At 36.8% G+C, this 19,765-nt stretch overlaps 1 protein-coding gene across 6 annotated transcripts in view; it reads left to right on the top strand.

Moving 5' to 3' along the window:
- Positions 1-19,765, top strand: part of GTF2I (general transcription factor IIi) — a 107,763-nt gene that overhangs the window by 41,442 nt on the left and 46,556 nt on the right. For 3 of the 6 annotated variants that reach the window (XM_021700577.2, XM_021700575.2, XM_021700573.2), the window contains exons 9-11: positions 7,996-8,073; positions 15,916-15,975; positions 18,015-18,071. In XM_021700577.2, the coding sequence (XP_021556252.1) occupies positions 7,996-8,073; positions 15,916-15,975; positions 18,015-18,071 (195 nt within the window). Of the gene's footprint in view, positions 1-7,995; positions 8,074-15,915; positions 15,976-18,014; positions 18,077-19,765 lie in introns of those variants that run through there. The other 3 variants (XM_021700578.2, XM_021700576.2, XM_021700579.1) reach the window with 2 other exon arrangements.

The raw sequence follows: 19,765 nt of genomic DNA, 5'->3' as shown, positions 1-19,765 counted from the left end.
TCTACGCTGTTTTTTTTGCCTTCAGTTTCTTATTTTTAAATGTCAGCTTGTACTGTTATTTCATACAGATTTTTTTGGGTAACTTTATTGAGGTACAGTTTGCTGCCAAATTCACCTGCCCCAAGTATAAAATTCAGTGATGTTGGGTACATACTGAGTTTTGCAGTGATCACCATAATCTATTGTTGGAACATTTCTGTCATCCCAAATGGAAACCTGGTGCCCAAGTAGAAACTGTGTTCCCACCATTAGTCTAATTTTGGGTTTTGTAGGTGACCTGGACATTGCATATGAGTGGAATCCTACAATAGGGAGTTTTACATTTTGCTTCTTTTACTCTGCATTGTGTTGGGAGGCTCATCTTCAAAAATAGTTGTAGTGTACATAAGTAGTTCATACCTGAATAGTATTCCATTGTACAGATATACTACCTTTTCTTTATCCAATCTGTTTACCATTTGGTGGACATTTGAGTTGTTCCCACTTTCTGGCTGTTCTGAATAACATGGCTGTCAACATTCACATATTTGTCTTTGTTAGGAAAATACGTTTGTCTTCATTTCTCTTGGGTAGATAGATACCCAGGAGTAAATTGCTGGTTCTATGGTAACTCTGTGCTTAACTTACAAGCAACTGACAAATTGTTTTCCAAAGTGGCTGTACGTTCTTAGCAGCAGTGTATGGGGGTTTCAGTTTCTCTGTATCTTGGCCAACATGTGGTATTGTCTGTCTTTTTTGATAATAGCAATTCTAGTGAGTATGAAGTGGTATCTCATTGTGTGGGGTGTTTTTTTTTAATGCTTTTAAATAGACATTTTATTTTTAGAGCAGTTTTAGGTTCACAACAAAATGGAACAAAAAATATAGAGGGTGTTTTCATGGATCTTCTACCCTGCACATGAAAACCCTCCCTCCCACGATTAACATCCCACATTAGAGTGGTATTAGAAATGATGAACCAGGAGTGCCTGGGTGGCTCAGTCGTTAAGTGTCTGCCTTCGGCTCAGGTCATAATCCCAGGGTCCTGGGATCGAGCCCCGTGTCGGGCTCCCTGCTCCTAGGAGAGCCTGCTTCTCCCTCTCCCTCTGTCTGTCGCTCTGCCTACTTGTGCTCTCTCTCTCTGTCAAATAAATAAATCTTAAAAATAAACAAACAAACAAATAAATAATGATGAACCATTATCACCCAGAGTCCATAGCTTACATTAGGGATCAGTCTTGTGCATTTTGTGGGTTTTGATAAATGCATAATGACATGCATTCACTATTACAGAGCATACAGAAGAGTTCCACTGCCCTAAAAATCTCTGTCCTCTGCCTTTTCATCCGTCTCTCTTCTCTAACACCTGGCCATCAATCACTGATCTTTTTACTGCCTCCATTGTTTTGCCTTTTTTAGAATGTCCTAGAATTGGGATTTTAATTGCATTTTCCTAACGATGTTGAACATCATTTTATGTGCTCATTAGTTACTTCTATATTGGTTTGATGAAATGTCTTTTTAAATCTTTTGCTCATTCTTTAATTATGTTGTTTGTTTTCTTTCTTTTTTTCTTATTTATTTATTACTGAAATAGGGTTGACCTACAATGTTACATTAATTTCAGGTGTACAACATAATAATTCGACAATTCTCTACATTATTCAGTGCCCACCATGATAAGTATGACTACCATCTGACACCATACAACATTATTACAGTATTGACTACATTCCCTATGCTGTACTTTTAATCTCTGTGACTTAGTTATTGTATAATTGAAAATTAGTACCTTTTAATCCTTTTTCCCATCCCCCCATGCATCCCTTCTGGCAACCACCCGTTCTCTGTATTTAAGAGTCTGTTTGTTCATTTGTTTTGTTTTTTATGTTCCACATGTAAGTGAAATCGTCTTGTCTTCGTCTTGTCTGACTTATTTCACTCAGCATAATGCCCTGTAGGTCTGTCCGTGTTGTCACGGATGGCAAGATTTCCTTCTTCTTTGTTTCTCCTTTTTTTTTTTTTCCATTTTCTTTTTTTTGATATTTTAATTATAAGAGTTTTTTTATATATTCTGGATACAATTTTTTTAAATCAGAAACAATGTTTTGCAAATATTGTTTTCTACTCTGTGGCTTGTGTTTTCATTTTCTTAATGGTGTCCCTTCAAGCCTAAAAGTGTTTTCATTTTGATGCAATTCAGTTTTTCAGATTTTTCTTTTATCACATGGGGCTTTGATGTTTTTACATCTGAGAAAACCTAAACTCTTTGCCTCACCTGAGATCATGAGGAATTTTACATTGTGCTGTGTTTTTCTTCAGTTATACAGTTTTAACTCTTATGTCTAAGCCTCAGGCCTGTTTTGAGTTCATTGTTGCATGGGTTGCCAGGGAAGGGTCTGATTCATCCTTCCGCGTGTGGATGCCCTGCTGCCCTGGCATCCTTTGGGCATCCTTTGTTGAAAAGCTATCCAGTCCCCATCGGATCGCCTCAGCACCTCTATCAAACTGCAGGTGACCAAGTGTATTGCTGTCCCCGTGAACTCGAACGCCCAGTCTTAGACCAGCAGCACCACACTGTAGCTCATGTCATTTGAAGGTTTGGTTTTGTTATCTGTTAACATATGGAACAATGAGGATATAATGATTTTACTATCTCCCAATGCTGCAGCTCCTTTCCCACTTGGACCATCTAGTTAAATTGATTTTTACTGTTCAAATTCTTTGAGAACTGAGCATGATCTTGGACATTTTACTTTAATGTTTGCTTTCTTGCCATGTTCCATTTCTGGGGCGCAAGTGGTTTTGCTAATTTATAAAACATACAGCTCTTCCTGACTGGATTGCAATTCCATTGTTAGGATTTTTTTTCTTTTTTTAAAAGATTTCATTTATTTGGCAGAAAAAGAGAGAGAAAGCACAAGCATGGGGAGCGCCAGCAGAGGGAGAAGGAGAAGCAGGCTCCCTACTAAGCAGGGAGCCTGATGCGGGTCTTGATCCCAGGACCCTGGGATCATGACCTGAGCTGAAGGCAGACACTTAACCGACTGAGCCACCCAGGCGACCCAGGATTTTTTTTTCTTACTCTGGTTCTATGAATGAAAGCAACTTCATCTTTTAAAGATAATACATAATTTTAAAAGATCATTGTATTATACTAAGAATATAAGTTATAATTAGCTTTGGTGATTGGCAACGAGAAATGGACATTTACTGCATTTTCTTATTGAAGCCATATATAAACTGTGTAACCTGAGCAGAGGCTATAGCTGGGGTCCAGAAATTTTAATTGTGTCAAATGCAGTTTTATATCACTGCAAAATAGTGATGTTTTTGGTTTCACCTCTTAGAGGGGACGGAAGCTGATTGTAATTTTGTTATATCCCAGTTTGCGCTGTTGCAGAGCCTGTCACTGTGGGGCTTTTACTCTGCTCTCACATTAGTTAAAACATTATCTTGGGGCGCCTGGCTTGCTCAGTCGGTAGAGCATGGGACAACTCATGATCTCAGGGCTGTAAGTTCGAATCCCATGTTGTGTGTAGAGATTACTTAAGTAAAAAAATCTTTAAAACAAATTACCTTATGCAGTGAACTTCAGGCTTAAGGTTCATCTAGGAACACAAGGATATTATTAGAAAATCTCTAAACTCACTTTCTCATGTTATCGAAATAATTAGAAATAATATATCATCTGAGTAGATGATAAGAAGGCTGCAGAAATCCTTAACCTGATTGGTTGGGCTATCATAAAGAGCTGTAAATGCCAACCCATCGTTGTGTTGAATAGAGAACCACTGGAAGCACTCTTCATAGAAAGAGGTGCACTTTCACCAGTTTCTTGGCCGTGTTCTAGTACAAACCAGTACAAGGATGAGGTGTAAGTAATTAGGAAGTGGAGGCACCATTAACTTATACAGATGGTTGGATTGTGTGTGTAGAACACCAGAGAATCAACTAGAGAACCGAAAACAACATGCTGAGAGTCTGACTTGACTTTGTGAAGTGTGAGAAATTCCAGATATAATAAGAGTTCCTTTGAAAGATTTCTAAGTACTACATTTGACTAAGAAAGAATTAAAAATGAAGGATGGCGGGGCGCCTGGGTGGCTCAGTTGTTAAGCGTCTGCCTTCGGCTCAGGTCATGATCCCAGGGTCCTGAGATCGAGCCCCACGCCGGGCTCCCTGGTCAGCGGGAAGCCTGCTTCTCCCTCTCCCAATCCCCCTGCTTGTGCTCTCTCGCTCTCTCTCTCTATCAAATAAATAAATTCTTTAAAAAAAAAAAACTTAAAAAAACACTTTAAAATAAAAAATTTAAAGGCTAATAAAAAATTTATTATTCATCGATATCCCATGGTAGTATTTCTCCAACTAACTAGCACTTTGTCTTGTAGACACTTGTGTATCAGCAGATACAGAGCCATCGCCTTACTGGGTTGAATGGCAACGAGGAACTCCACTGATGGGAACCGGAGGTTAACTGCCATTATTATAAGGCGGCAAAGGGTCAAAGAACACGTGCACCTTAAAATGATAAGAAAGGGGCGCCTGGCTGGCTTGGTTGGAACTCATGACTCCTAATCTCGGGGTTGTGAGTTCAAGCCCCATGTGGGATACAGAGATTACTTAAAAATAAAATTTTTAAAAATAAATAAATAAGATGATAAGAATACCAAAGTATCATCTGTAATAAAGCAACAGTTTAAGCAGTCATCAAGAATTTTTAAAGCTGCTGTTTCTATCTGCTCTTTACTGAGTATGAGCAGAGTGTTTGCCAATCTGCCGGCACAACTTCATCTTTGTTGGATTTTTATCTCCATTTCTTTAACTATACTAAGCATTTTCTCTTGCTTCTTGAATCTCTGATCATTAATTTTTTGGATTAGCTCTTTGTAAGTACAATACAACCCTTTGTCCTCTGTCTTGCAAGTAGCCATTCCCTGTGTCTTACATTCCTCTGACACATTTTGGCTGACTTTGCCATCCTTCATTTTTTTTTTTAAGATTTTATTTATTTATTTGACAGAGAGAGAAAGAGATACAGTGAGAGAGGGAACACGAGCAGGGGTGTCAGAGACGGAGAATCCCAAATGTTTTCCCCCCTCCTTTTCTTGTATAATTCCCTCCTGTTAGAATCCTGCCAATCAGATATTCTTAGTATATTTACTTCATTTGACCTGTGTCCTGTTGTCTAAGCCATGGCTCATTGCTCCCCTCCTTACCTCACTGCCACTCTGACCTTCCCTGTTGGGCTGGCACCACTCATGCTTGCCCCCTCATCTAGCTCAGGCTCCTAAAGCCCTCGCTCGCTTTCCCTGCCACTCCTGTCAGTCCTCTTCTCATTCTGCCACCATAGGCCAAGTCTTAGTTTTTTTGGGAGACGTGCAAGAAGGTGCCATTGGATGTCTTTATTGGGAGGAAGTATTTGAATCTTTTATGTTTTTTTACAGAAGGTTTTTCCCTTTCTTTTTCATGCCATAGGAGATCTCAGTTTTCTGTTTAGCTTTTAGTTGATTGCACTTAAATCATCATTTTGGACATTGTTTTCTCTCTTTTATTCACATAGTCATTTCCTGAATAGTTTGTATCTAAAAGTAAACATGCTGAATTGAGAAAAGTCCTATTTTATTGAATTCTTTAGCTGTCTGTATGTATGGATATAATAGTGTTGCTATCATAGAGGTTTCTTTTTTCTCCTGACTGGACCATGACTGTTATACCCAAGAAATATATAAAAAATAAAGTAAAATGGAAATATTAAAAGAAACTGCAGCATAAATTGAGAATATGAAGATATAAAGTACAGGGGAGAAAAAAGCCATACCAGTTATTTGAATGGAGAAAATTTACTGTAATGCTGAACTGGTTATAGTCATTAGCTTTGTAACAAGAAAGAGTATGTTAAAGTATAAGTAACAACCCAGGGAATTGGCTGCCACCCCTAGAACTTTAATTTTGACTTACGAGGTGGGAGACTATTTGGATGTTACTGATGTCTGAGGGGACGGGGACGTGTTAAAACTGGTTCTGGTAGTGTTGGAAAAATTTTCCAGTGGGTCTTGCTATTGCTATGAGAAGGGTCTACTTTCAGCAGGTTGATGGAGGGCACAAGCAGTGACCTACCCTGATCGGAACAAGATGCAGACAAGAAGCCAAAAGGAAGTCACGGGTTCATGTTCTCTACTCTAGCCTTGTAGCCTCCTCCCTGCTGTGTTCCCTTGGGAGTTTTTGCAAGGAGCCAAACTGGTTTGCAGTCCAGGCTCCAGCAGGGTCTCAAAGGGTGTGTCTGGAACTGGGACAAGAGCTTCATGACCGCACTGGCTACTGCCTCTGGCTGCTCCATCCACACCCTTCTCCACGTATTTGGACTTTCCTAGAACAGCAGAACATCTGTTCCCCGCTGGTAGGATGTAGCTCTTTCCTACAGAGTCAATCATTTCTGCCCTCTCCCCAGAATGAGGACTTCCAATGTTCTGACAGTCATTGTGCCTATCCCTGGGAGACCTATTAGTGTCCATTCATGAGGTATATTATTTGTGTCTCAAATGTACTCTCAACCTGTTTGAATATTCTTTTTTCTAGAGGCTACATGGTAACAGAAGCTGAACAAAACTTGTAAAATAATAATGCAAAGTAGAATGGAGAGCAGTTTATATATCCAAATACATTGTATTTGCAGAAAGACACATTCCTAACATGGAAGAAAATATGCACAGTGTTCACATTTCTACAACTTGTCACAAGAATTCATACCTTCTTTAATTCATTACCCATTATATTGTATTTCCTTTGCCTTCAGTCAGGACCTTAGCTGGTAAGGTTGTTTACCTGGTTGAGGTCACCTGAACCTTCATTCCTGTACCCCAGTGGATTTGCCTTTTTTGTTTGCTTTCATTTTTCTCTTAACTTTTACTGATGAACACTGATGTAGTAAAGAGACAGCCCACAGAATCTCAGGGGTTCGAGATTGTTCCCTGCCGCTGTTGTGGGGAGCAAGCCTGTTTCCCGTTGGTAATTGCTTGTTGCTTTAGGAGTAAGTGTCCCTTAGCATGGCAAGCTGGTTCTTTTTGAGCTATTTCCAGTTGACAGGATTCTCTGTGTGCTTCTCATGTCACATAGCGCCAGCACAGGATTAGTCCATCAGGAGAACTGTGTGGTTGTGCTTAGCCTTCCTACGTGTGCGGTTGGGCAGTGTGTGCTTTTGTGTCTAGCCACAGAGGTCCACGTCCAATTACCTATCCTAATTATTGGCAGAGCGTTAGGCAGAAAGGTGTATGTCGTACCCTTGTTAATAAAGGGATTTATTAGGAGGGGAAAAAAATCAACATATCTTATTAAAGTGATTCTTAACTGCGGAGTATTGAGTCATTACAGCTGAGGTTTACAAGTGATTTCCTTCCTTCCTTCTGTCCATCCTCCTTTCAGAAGGAGGCAGAGGGCAGAGGGAGAGGGAGAGAGACAGTCATAAGCAGGTTCTGTGCCCAGCATGGAGCCTGACGCAGGGCTCCCATGTCTTGACCCTGAGATCATGACCTGAGCCTAAGACAGATGCATAACCAACTGAGCCACCCAGGCGCCCCTACGAGTGATTTTCAATAGTTTGTAAAAGTCTGTAAAAGTCTTTTTTATTTCTTTAGTAAGCTCTACACCCAGCATGGGGCTTGAACTCATGACCGTGAGATGAGGAGTCGTGTGCTCTACTGACTTGAGCCAGCCAGGAACCCCTGTAAAAGCATTTTTAATGTTGAGTGAAGAGAGAGTGTGACTAATTTTCTTCAAATCCAAAGATAAGAATGTCAGAGAAAAAAGCAGCAAATAATCTCAGAAAATTAGTAATAGTTAAAACTTTGTTTAGTTTGGATTTTAGATGAATTTTGCCCCTTTGCTACCTAGCAAACTTTTGTCCTTTCAAAGTCTTTATGTATGCATTGCTTGCATTATTAGGGCAGGAGAGATTTTCCTACACCATCTACCTGCATGCCCTACAGTGTAATTAGATACTTTGATTTGTTTTTACAGGTATTTCCCTGGAAATGGCAGCTGTGACAGTAAAAGAAGAATCAGAAGATCCTGATTACTATCAATACAACATTCAAGGTAATACTATGCATTCCATTTTTCTTTCCAAAAGTTATTGGTGGTTAAAATTCAAATTTATCAATTGCTTGAGTTCGTTAAATACTCATTTATTGATTGTTTCTTGATTGGCATGCATGCTTATAATTTATCACTGGAATAAGATAGATTTCAAAAATGTGGCAGTGAAATAAGTAATCTGTCTACAGGGGAAATGTAAAATAGCCATTAATATTCTTAAAAGGACAAGCAAAAGTTGTGGCACAATTTAGAATTCAATTCTAGTTTCTAGTGTTAATTTGCAAGACACAAGAGGTCTTCTGAACCTCGAATGCTCTATTTGTGCAACAGAAAAATACTTGTCTAAGTATTATCATTATCTTAAAAATCTGTAAAAGGTAAGACATTAATAAATTTTTAGCTATTATTTATCACTTTGTTCCACATCTTTCTGCTTGCTTATTAGGGAGGCATTAAAGGTTGTGGTTTTATAATGCAGTTTGCTCTTACCCGTCATTGGATTTTAGTTTAGAAGAACGTTTTCTATATTTTATAGTCCATTTTATTTTTATAGATGCATAAAATACATGAAAATATTTAAAGTATAAAAGCTGATCAGTTTTGTTGTCGGTATATACCTATAAAGATATCTTCACTGCAGTCAGGATAATGACATTTCCATAACCCTCAAGTTTCTTTGTGTTCTGTTGCAATTCACTGCCTTCCCCAGCCAACCAGTGATCTGTTTTCTGTCATTTGACATGAGTTTCCATTTTTTTAGAAATTTCTATAGGTGGAATCATTATAAAGTATGTACTGTTTTCTTGGGATGGGATGTGACTTCTTTCATTCCACATAATTGTTTTGAAATTCATCCACAGTGTTACATATATCCATAGCTAATGCTGTTTTATTGCTGAGGATTATTCCATTGCTTGGCTGTCTACCACAATTTGTTTATCTCTGTATATTGATAGATATTTTGGTTGTTTCTAGTTTGGGGGGCTCTTAAAAAAAAAGTTGCTGTGAATTTTTGTGTGCAAATTGTTGTATGGAAATATGCCTTCATTTCTCTTGAGTAGATTCCTAGAAATGGAATAGCTGGGACATATGGTAGGTACTTAATTTTGTAAGAAACCCGCACAGTGCTTGTACTATTTTACATTTCCACCGGCAGTTGCTAGTTGTCCCACATCCTTACCAACACTTGTCGTGTCAGTCTTCTTTTTAGCCATTTTAGTGAGTGTCTTGCAGGACCTCATTTTACTTGTGATTTGTGATTTGCCTAATAGTTGTAGCTCATTTAAAAAGATAAGCCCTTACCAGTTCTGGAGCATTGTACAAGTTTTATGAATAAATTTATTCTGATTTGTAATCATGTGAATATCTGTATACATATATTAAACTGTTTCATCGTGAATTTCATTATTTTTATTTTTAAATTTATTTTTTTTATAATTTCATTATTTTTATTCGTCAGTTTTGAACACTTTTTAAAAATTTTTTTAAAAAGATTATTTATGTGACAGAGAGAGAGAGAAAGAGATCACAAGTAGGCAGACAGGCAGACAGAGGGAGAGGGAGAAGCAGGCTCCCTGCTGAGCAGGGAGCCCGATGCGGGGCTCGATCCCAGGATGCTGGGATCATGACCTGAGCCGAAGGCAGACGCTTAATCGACTGAGCCACCCAGGAGCCCTGAAAATTTTATTTCTTGTGATGTTAGTAATCACACGGCTAAGAGGTTGAGACAATTCTATGGAGTTTTAATTAAACAGTTAAAATTTTGGAAAAAATTTAGCCTTTATAAAAGTAGCTGTTGGTACCTTACTAATACATGGGCATAAATTTAATAAATATTGTGGAATACAATAGTCTTTTTTTGTTCCTACACAGATTATTTTTAAAATAAAAAGTCTGCCTTCATCTTTGGTATTGTCTGTTTAGAGTTGTGTTATTCTCAGCCATGAGTATGAAAGCTTTTCTGTCCCCTTTTCAGATTGTAGGTTGAGTGATTTAAAGTGATGCATGAGAAATGAGGGTTGGAAATCAGATGTTTGTAGAGGGAAAGATGGCTTGAAATGATGGTACCTTAGGTACAGTTAAAGGAGGTAGGAGCTATGTTTTATAAAAATTTTGTGGTTTTACATTTAGGTCTTTGATCAATTTAGGCCTAATTTTTGTATGGTGTGGAAGATAATTTGGTTCAAACTTAGGCATATGGATATCCAAATTTTCCAGTAGCATTTGTTGAAAAGACTTTTTTCCCATTGCATTACCTTTGTATCTCAATATTCTGTTCCATTGATCTGTGTGTCCTTTTGCCAACTTCACATGTGTTGAGTACTATAGCTTATAGTAAGTCTTGAAATCAGAGTGTGGGAGTCCTACAAAATTGTTCTTCTTTTTCAAAATTATCTTGTCTATTGTAGCTCCTTTATTCATATCAGTTGTAAAAATCAGCTTGGTGATTTGTTGAAAAAACTGTGGGGATATTGATAGAGATTATGGTGAATCTGAACAGCTGATTTGGGCTAATTCCCTTCATGCCCGATCTTTTGGTTCATGAACATGGTTTCTGTCTCTTACCTGTTTAGCTTTTCCTAGGTTTCTTTTATCAGAGCTTTGTTTTTGGCAGAGAGATCCCGTAGTGCACATTTTGTAAGATTTACATCTAAGTATTTAATGTTTATTGTTGTTACTGAAAATGGTACTGTTCTTTTACATTTCAGCTTCCAACTATGGCCAATCCATAGAACTGCGGTTGATTTTTAAGTACTGACCTTGTATCTTGTGACTCAGTTAAAATTCACTTATTAGTTCAAGCAACTCGTGGGTGAAGTCTTTGGGATTTTCTAAGGAGACAATGTCATTCCTTCTGTTTCCTTTCCTTGTGTTAATTGTGCTGTCTGGGACCCTCTGGTCTTGTATTGAACAGGAGTAGTGAGAGTAGACATCCAAATCTTTCAGTGTAATAGCTGTGGGGTTTTTGTAGATGCCCTTCATCAGTTCGAGGACGTTCTCTTGTGTTCAGTGCTTATAGTGATTGGATGTCGAATTTGTAGAAGGTCTTTTCTATATCTCTTGAGATAATTATATGGGTTTTTCATGTTTACTCTGTTAAAATGGGGATTGGTACTAATTTTCAGATGTTAAACCAGCCAGGCATTACTGGGATAATAAACCCTATTTGGTTATAATGTATTCTTTCTATGTATTATTGATTGTTCTTAAGAGGAATGTGTCAGAAGACTTCTTTTCTTGTAAATGTCTTTGTATTTGGTTTTGGTAATACTGACCTCAGTAAAATGAATTGGGAAGTGGTGATGTATTGGAAGAGTGTTTTTGTAGAATTGGTACTATTCTTTTCTTTAGTGTTTGGTGAATTTTGCCAGTGAAGCCACCTAGACCTTTTGGTTTCCATAATGGAAAGTTTTTAAACTCGGTCTGTTTTTTAATTTTTAAATTTCTTTTAGTAGTTGTGGGCTATTGAGGTTACGTATTTCTTGATTGAGCTTTAGCAGTTTGTGTCTTTTAGGGAATCTGTCTACTTTGCCTTAAGTGTCCTTTTTTTATTTTAATATTTGCAAGGTCTGTAGTGATGCCCCTCTCATTTCCAGTTTTCTTAATTTGTGTCTATCTTTTTTTCTTGGTTGTCTGGCTCAGGGTTTCTCAAGCTTGTCAATATTGACATTTTGATCCAGCAGTTCACTGTTGTGGGTATCTCTCTTATGCTATGAATTGTAGAATGTTTAGTAGCTTTCCTGGCCTTTACCCAATGGATACCAGTGGTATCTCCCTAGCTGTGACCATCTAAACTGGCATAATTATATGATATAATCACTCCCTGTGGAGTGGGGACACAGTCACTAGCAGTGGAGAACCATTGGTCCAGCTCTGGAGCTTTTACGTAATTTTCTTTTTTCTCAGAGATCCAGCTTTTATTTTCAGTGAGTTTTGCTCTTAAGTTTCTTTCTTTTTTCTTGTTTTAATTTTAATTTGTTTTTATTTTATGTTTCTTAAGATAGAAGAGTAAATCCTTGATTGCGATCTTTTCTAATACAAGCATTTAATGCCATAAATTTCCCTCTTAAGCATCAGTTCATCTGTAGCCCACAAACTGATTTATACTTAACTTTCATTCAATTCAAAACATTTTCTGATTTTCCTTGTGATTTCTTCTTTGTCCTGTCGTTTTTGTAGAGGTGTGTCGTTTTTTTCTTAAATAAGTTTTTATTTTAATTCCAGTGTAGTTAACATACAGCATTATATTAGTTTCAGGTTTACAGTATAGTGATTCAGCACTTTCATACAGTACCCAGTGCTCATTGCTGACAAGTGTGCTCCTTAATCCCTCTTCCCTATTTCTCCCATCCCCCTGCCCACCTCCCTCTGGTAACCATTTGTGTGTTTCTGTAGTTAAGTGTCTGTCCCTTTGTCTTTCTGATATTTTTTCCCCTTTACTCGTTTGTTTTGTTTCTGAAATTCCACATATGAGTGAAATCATAGGGTATTTATCTTTCTGTGACTGACTTATTTTGCTTAGCATAATATTCTAGCTCCATCCATGCCATTGCAAGTGGCAAGATTTCATTCTTTTTTATGGCTGAATAGTATTCCATTCTCTCTGTATTCCACATTTTCTTTATCCATTCATCGACAGACACTTGGGATGCTTCCGTAATTTGGCTATTGTAAATTATGCTGCTATAAACATAGAGGTGCATATATTCCTTTGAATTAGTGGTTTCGTATTTTTTTGGGTAGATACCCAGTAGTGTGATCACTGTGTCATAGCAGGAGAAGTGCGTAGTTTTAATTTCCACATACTTGTGGACTTCTCGGGTATCTTTCTGTTACTGATTCTCAGTTTTTTTCTGTTACAGTTGGCGAACACTCTTTGTATAATTTCAGTTATTTTAACTTTGTTAAGGTTGGTTGATAGTCATTTAGGTCTGCTATCCCTACTGCTATTTTTGACTGCTTGTTCTAGCAGTTAAAACAGTATTGAAATCTCCAACTGGCTTTGGATCTGTTTCTCCTTTCATGCTTTCTGAAGGGCTGTTGTTAGGTGCCAGTATCCTTAGAAGCTTCTTCCCTTGGACTCCTTTCTAGGCAACCCCCTTTGAGTGGTAACCCTTCTCGTGACCTGTAGCAACCTGCATTAGTTTTGTCTGGTTTTGTATTTCACGCAAGTGGAATCCTTTTGCATGTACTGGTTGTATTAGGCTTCGGGTTTTTTTTTTTTTTTTTAATTATTTAATTAATTATTTATTTATTTAAATTTTTAAAGTAATCTCTACACCCATTTTGGGGCTTGAACTCACAACCCCAGGATCAAGAGTCACACACTCCACCAGAATGATCCAGCCAGGCAGCACTAGGCTTCTTTTATAAAACAAAATTTGTGAGACATATTGTTAGGTGTGCTTATAGATTATTTATTTGCATTGCTATATTGTATTTCTAAAATACTTTCTTTTAAAGTGAAATAGTGAAACCTAAAGACATAATGTACATCTGCCCAGGTTTATGGAATCTTATTCTTTAGACATCTTCTCTTAGGAATGTTTGATTTTCATGACTGGGTAGACACCACTAGCATTTTGAGTGTGCTTAGAATGAATAAAATCCAAATATGTGTGTTAAAACATACATAGCTAAAATTAAACATCATAGGTAGTTTGAGAGGACAGTGATCTGGAATGGTATCCTGGGCAAATATTAACCACCAGAAATCAAGTTTAACATATGAATTTGAGGCCAAAGAAAAAAAAAAGTAATAGGTATAAATAGTTAAACTATATAATGTATACTAATAAGTAACTGAGGTGAAATAGCGATTATTAATATATACCGCGTGTGTGGGTATATATACACACACATACACACACAAACATATACCTTACAATATAGCCTCAAAATTAAAATAGAAATAAAGCATTGACACAATTGTGATAAATTTATAGACCTACAGTCATGTGGGATTTTTTTTTTTTAAGGTTTTATTTATTTATTTGACACAGAGAGTGCACGCACAAGCAGGGAGAATGGCAGGCAGAGGGAGAAACAGGCTCCCTGCTGAGCAGGGAGCCAGATACGGGACTCCATCCCAGGACCCTAGGATCATGACCCCAGCGGAAGGCAGATGCTTAACCGCCTGAGCCACCCAGGCGCCCCAGTCATGTGGGAGAGTCTAACAAATGACTGTCAATAACTAAAACATCATGCTCATGAATACCTATAGATTATAAGTAGAATGTTTGCATTCTACAGTAGAAAAATAAGCTAATTGATGCACATGTAGAATTCAGCACCAAGCACATAAATTTACAAAGCATGGATCTTTTACAAAAGTTGACTTTATCCTTGTTCATGGATAACCTTAAATTCTCTGAACATAATATAATTAGTGTAATTAGAATTCAGAAGTAAACAGGTTATTTATTTATTAAAGATTTTATTTAGTTATTTGACAGTGAGAGAGACAGTGAGAGAGGGAATACAAGCAGGGGGAGTGGGAGAGGGAGAAGCAGGTTTCCCGCTGAGCAGGGTCTTGATCCCAGGACCAGGACCAGGACCTGAGCTGAAGGCAGATGCTTAACAACTGAGCCACCCAGGTGCCCCATAAACAGGTTATTTAAAATAGAAATCCTACAAAAATGTACTTTGTGTTAAAGAGGACCTTAGTTTTAAAAAACTAGAGCAGAACAATACTTAGGTTACTATAAAGCCAGACTTAAGAAAAAGCAGCTAAAGCCGAACTTAGAGGTCAAGTAACACCCTTAGCTATCATTTAATTAATTGTTTTCTGCGTATTGTTTACCCAGGAGCGCATGACTAGGAAGCAGTGAATCAGGCATTTGAATTCAAGCCTCTTTCATTCAGCATCTTGCTCTTAGTTGAAATTTCAAATACAGTTTGTGCATTTTCTCTGAACTTGTTTTCTTCTATGACATGTTCTTTACTTACAATGTGTAGTTTGAGTCTTTAAAGTGAAATTTCTCATGAGTTAGGGGCACTTTTCAAAAGTCTTATAACACTATCCTATATTCAGAGATAGTGAAGTGTTTTGTATTCATTTTAGTACAAGAACGTTGTTTTTTTTAAGTAGACATTAAAAGCACAACGTTTTGTTGTCTGTTTTAGATTGATTACTCTCATCACTAACAAGCTTGATACTACATGTAACATGTTGTCAAAATCTTTATAGTGTTCTATGAAGGTTTAGTTAACTCAAAATACTTACTATATTAATAACTAGGAAGAACAATGTGAGGTTATTAAGGAATCCTGTGGGTCTGCAGGAAAGGGGGAATTGTGAATTAATAACTGTTAGTTTGTCTTGTTTCTGTTTCAGTGGAGATTCAGGCTTACTGATAGTTTAATTACATGATTTTAGAGATTCTGAGGAAGGTATAACAATTTGATTCTGCAGTTCTCTTCAGCATGACAAAAAATTAAATATTTGTAAGGGAGGGAAGAAATACACCTCGTGTGATAAATCTGCAATTAAAATCTGTATGAAGTGAAAGTTGCAGTTTGCTGTTAGGAACCAACCTTCTACTGGGTAGAAAGACCCATGTCCACCGTTTTAGACATGTCATTCCCATTCAATCCATATATGTCTGGTCATTTTCAAAATCTCATTGGACTGTCTATATACGAATTTATCTGAGTACACCTTTTCCATTCAATAAGACCATAAATGGATGCCACTCGTTTTGTCATATTTTTTTCATTTTGCCTTTTTTTGTTCATGAAAAGGCTGTATTACTCCATATCTCTCACCCAAATTTGTTTACTGAAGTGACCCAAAATATATTTTTGGGATTACTTTTGAAGTATTATCTTTGTATTCCAAAGCAGGCCCTTCCGAAACTGATGATGTTGATGACAAACTCCCCCTTTCGAAGTCTTTACAAGGTATAACCTTTTTGCTTCCGTTTTCCCACATACTGTTCTGATGTGATGTTCTTTATATTGGACAGACTGTGTTTTAGTATTAATATCTGTATTGTTACTTTTCTAAATGGAAAAGGAAAAAGAAAATGTATTGGCCTTTTTTTTAAACATAAATGAACTTCACAAGCAACAATTTTTCAAAACCAATTTTCCCTTTTGTGAATCTAGTAATGAATCTCGAAATGGGTACATGACACACTTTCATATTTAAGGTAAAGTACACATTTATACCTTATATCAGAATAGCCAGAAATACGGTGTTTATTGTATAGTTAGTAATGTAAATTTCGATAAGGTCATGTTTATACTTAGTTTTTAGAAAGATTTGTGAAATACCACTTTGTAAATAAATCCCCAAGTTTATTAATTGAATACTTTTCTGGGAATTTTTGTATAGTGTGCCCTAACTTGATGATTGTAGGCTATTTGTGATGGCTTTTACTTCTGTCTATTCTGGCTGTGGTCGAGTAGGATCTGGTTTTTTTTTGTTGTTTTTTTATTTTTAGTTTTACTTTGACTGTAAATGTAATTGCTTATTTCAGATTTAAAAAAAGAACAGAAAGGACCTGCACTCTTTGTGATATTAGGGTGGAACAACCTCCTTACCTTGTTATTCTTTACCCACCCTTTCCTCACTAAATACTGGTCTCTGCTCCATTAACTCCCATCCCTTTGACCTCACATCTTTGTTTCCATTGACTTTACAGTCAAAGAAGCCAATGCTCCATGAATTCAGATGTTAATGTTAAAGGTGTTGTGGGGGGGGGCACTGTGTTTTGAGAAAGCATAGTTTAAAAGTTAATTAAAGAATAATTCATGGTTCTAGATTTATAGATTTACCTAGCGTTTTGAGCTCAGGTGAGTTTTTATAATAATGGAGTAAGTGGAAGAGAATCCCAAGATAATTATGGCATCATAAAGCTAGACATTTAAAAACCCAAAGTATTTGACCTTATTAAGGCATTTTAAGTTAAAAGGTACTAAGACGCTGAATGGCAGTTATTGAAACTGTAATTGATGCTCTTTAAAAATCAAGATAAAATATACTTAAAACCTATGTCTGAGGGTCACACCGTTAGTATAGCTTCTGAGTTCAGTTATCAGTGGATGACCAAATAGATTGGATTTTGCTTCCCCTGTGTGATTTATTCTTACTCCTAGGTAATATAGTTTATTGATACACGAAGGCAGTGATTTGCAGCTTTTTCCATGTTTGCAGCTCAGACATTTAAGGACAGAGGATGAATATTCTGGGGCAGTTTGGGCAATTAATCCGAAGTGGCTCTCTAATGTTGTAGGTTACTTCTTTCCTATTTATGAGTAAAACTGCTCTAGTGGGATGAGCCTGTTTACCTTGTGACTGCCTAACCTGATACATTGCTTTATGTTCCAGTTTTTAGAAGCAGGCAGATTATATTACCTGAATTAAAATGCTTTTGAGACTAAAGGTAGTATCTTAAATTTTAACTTACGAGTTTCCTTTTAGTACAACTTTGATTAAATAATGGGGATTGAGTTTCCATAGCTTCCGCCATTGTAAAAATGGAAAGCAGGAAACATTTCACAGCCAAACCTGAACTTGTTTGTGTAGACTTTATTAATAGTCTGTGAGCAAAGATAGCATTTACTCTGATTTGTGTTTTTGTGTGTGCGTCATTGACAGATGAGCATGGTACCTTGAACCATAATTGTTCTGTATCTCAAATTCCAACATCTATCAGTAATTATATTGTATAGTTACAGTAAATAATAGTAAATCCCCAAACCTACTTAGGTTTATTTTATCTGTTTACATTTTAAAATAATTTTTTGTGCTTTCAAATAGAAGTGTTACATGTTTTTCTGAATTAGATCACATTGTTGGAATTAACTGCGAAAGAGTTAATCAGTTTGTATATGTTGTATGGTTAAGTGTTAAATTATTTGCAGTGTTGCCTAGTTTCTCTTCTTTCAATGTAAGTTTTTACTGGTATAGTATATGTGGTTTATTTTCTCTTTAGGGAGCCATCATTCTTCAGAAGGCAATGAAGGAACAGAAATGGAAGTACCAGCAGAAGGTTAGATATAAAGGGATTTTTAATTTGCAGTATTCGTATTGTGTTTGTTCTCTATTAAATATTACCCATAAAACACCTTATTTGGAACCAAAAAGATGATTATTTTGGTATGCCTTCTTAGCCAACAGGTTTATTTTTTTAGTCCTAAGATGTAATATACATATTTTACTCTACTGAGTAATAAAGCATGTGGGGATGAAAACGGAAGTGGTAAGTAAAACTCTTCATGATGCAAAATACTGCCCTTTTATCCTGATCGTCTTGTGCCATATTAAGGATCCCTTAAGAAAGAATGGCTTCAGTATTTTAGACCTAAAAATATGACTGGCTTCTGTTCCTATTTCGTTCTTAAACATATTATTTAATGGTACCATTTTTTGGAGTAGTATTTCCACATAAGATTAATAAAGGAGGGATTTTCTCTCTGATTATTTTTATCCCCACAACTACCCTGTGGAACTCCTTTTTCTGTTTCTCAGCCAATCCTCCTTCAATTGTGGCACTGAGGAAATACTTAACTGTGGTACGGCTCTTTAAATTCTCGCAATCCTAAGTGAAACTGTTATCTTGCCGAATGGCTTCCTATTTCTCAGCAGTTTATGTAGCTCCAGGAGAATTCTTGTAGATTTCTCCCAAGGAAAATGACTGGCATAAGGTATCTGAATCTTGTTTTAGAATTATGATTTCTCTCATAAACTGGTCATGTTGTGCCTTCTTTTTTCCCTGGAATAAAAAGGGAATCTGTACGATAAATTTTTATTCCTTATATTTGCTTTTTTATTTAACTTTTTAAAGTCATTAATTTTATTTCTACCTTCTTTTGAGGAGAAGGTGGTCTTAAGGTCCCTGGAATGTTGGCTAAGCTTTCCAAATTCAGTTTTAGAATTAGAATTAGGGTTTCTAACTGAAGTACATTTCTTGCAGAAAATATCGAGATGCTTATTTTCAACAATATTTGACATTTCTTTCTGAGAACTTTTTATAGAAAATAGTGTGGGTGATTTTTTTTTTCCTGATGTTTTACTGTGTGGAGGTAATAGATGTTTCCTCTGTAACAACATCTCTATTTTAGATAGGCGGTCTGCATGCACCAGGGAGCTACCTGTATGCAGGCCACAGCGGGCCCAGGCAGTCTTCAGGCAGTCTGCGTTGCTCCATAGTCCACAATGGTATCTGATGACTAGGCTTTGAAATACTTGATGTTTGAGATTTTTATTGTCACATTGCTGTATGAACAGAGTTGAGTCGAACCTGGGTTCTGGTCTTTATTTCTTTACTAACAAGTGAACATGATCTTTGGCAAATCAATTAATCTCTCAACCTTTACAAAATGAAGAGAGTTGATGAGGATACTCTCTAGCTGAGCTTTCCAGCACTAACATTCTGATGTACATTTGTTTTGTGTAGTAACACAAATATAAATATCTAAGTCCGTATCAAGTTAGGGGATAGAGTCCTGTATGCATCTGTCCCAGTCATTGTCTTGATATGAAGGTCCCCAAAGCAAAACATTGGTTGTGGTTTTATTTAACGATGTAAACCACTCCTAGGATTTCTGAAAGGAGAGGGGAAATAGTAAACAAAAGAGAAAGCCTTTGTGTCTATCCCAGCATTTTCTAGTTACAGCAGGAAAACAATAGTGACAGCATTATATTCTCCTTCTTCTAAAATCTGAGGTTTTTGAGTCCATCAAT

Source organism: Neomonachus schauinslandi, chromosome 5 (genome assembly GCF_002201575.2).
Source record: "Neomonachus schauinslandi chromosome 5, ASM220157v2, whole genome shotgun sequence".
Taxonomy (NCBI): Eukaryota; Metazoa; Chordata; class Mammalia; order Carnivora; family Phocidae; genus Neomonachus; species Neomonachus schauinslandi.
Note: the sequence above shows the minus strand (reverse complement) of the source record. Positions and strands in the feature narration are given on the sequence as shown.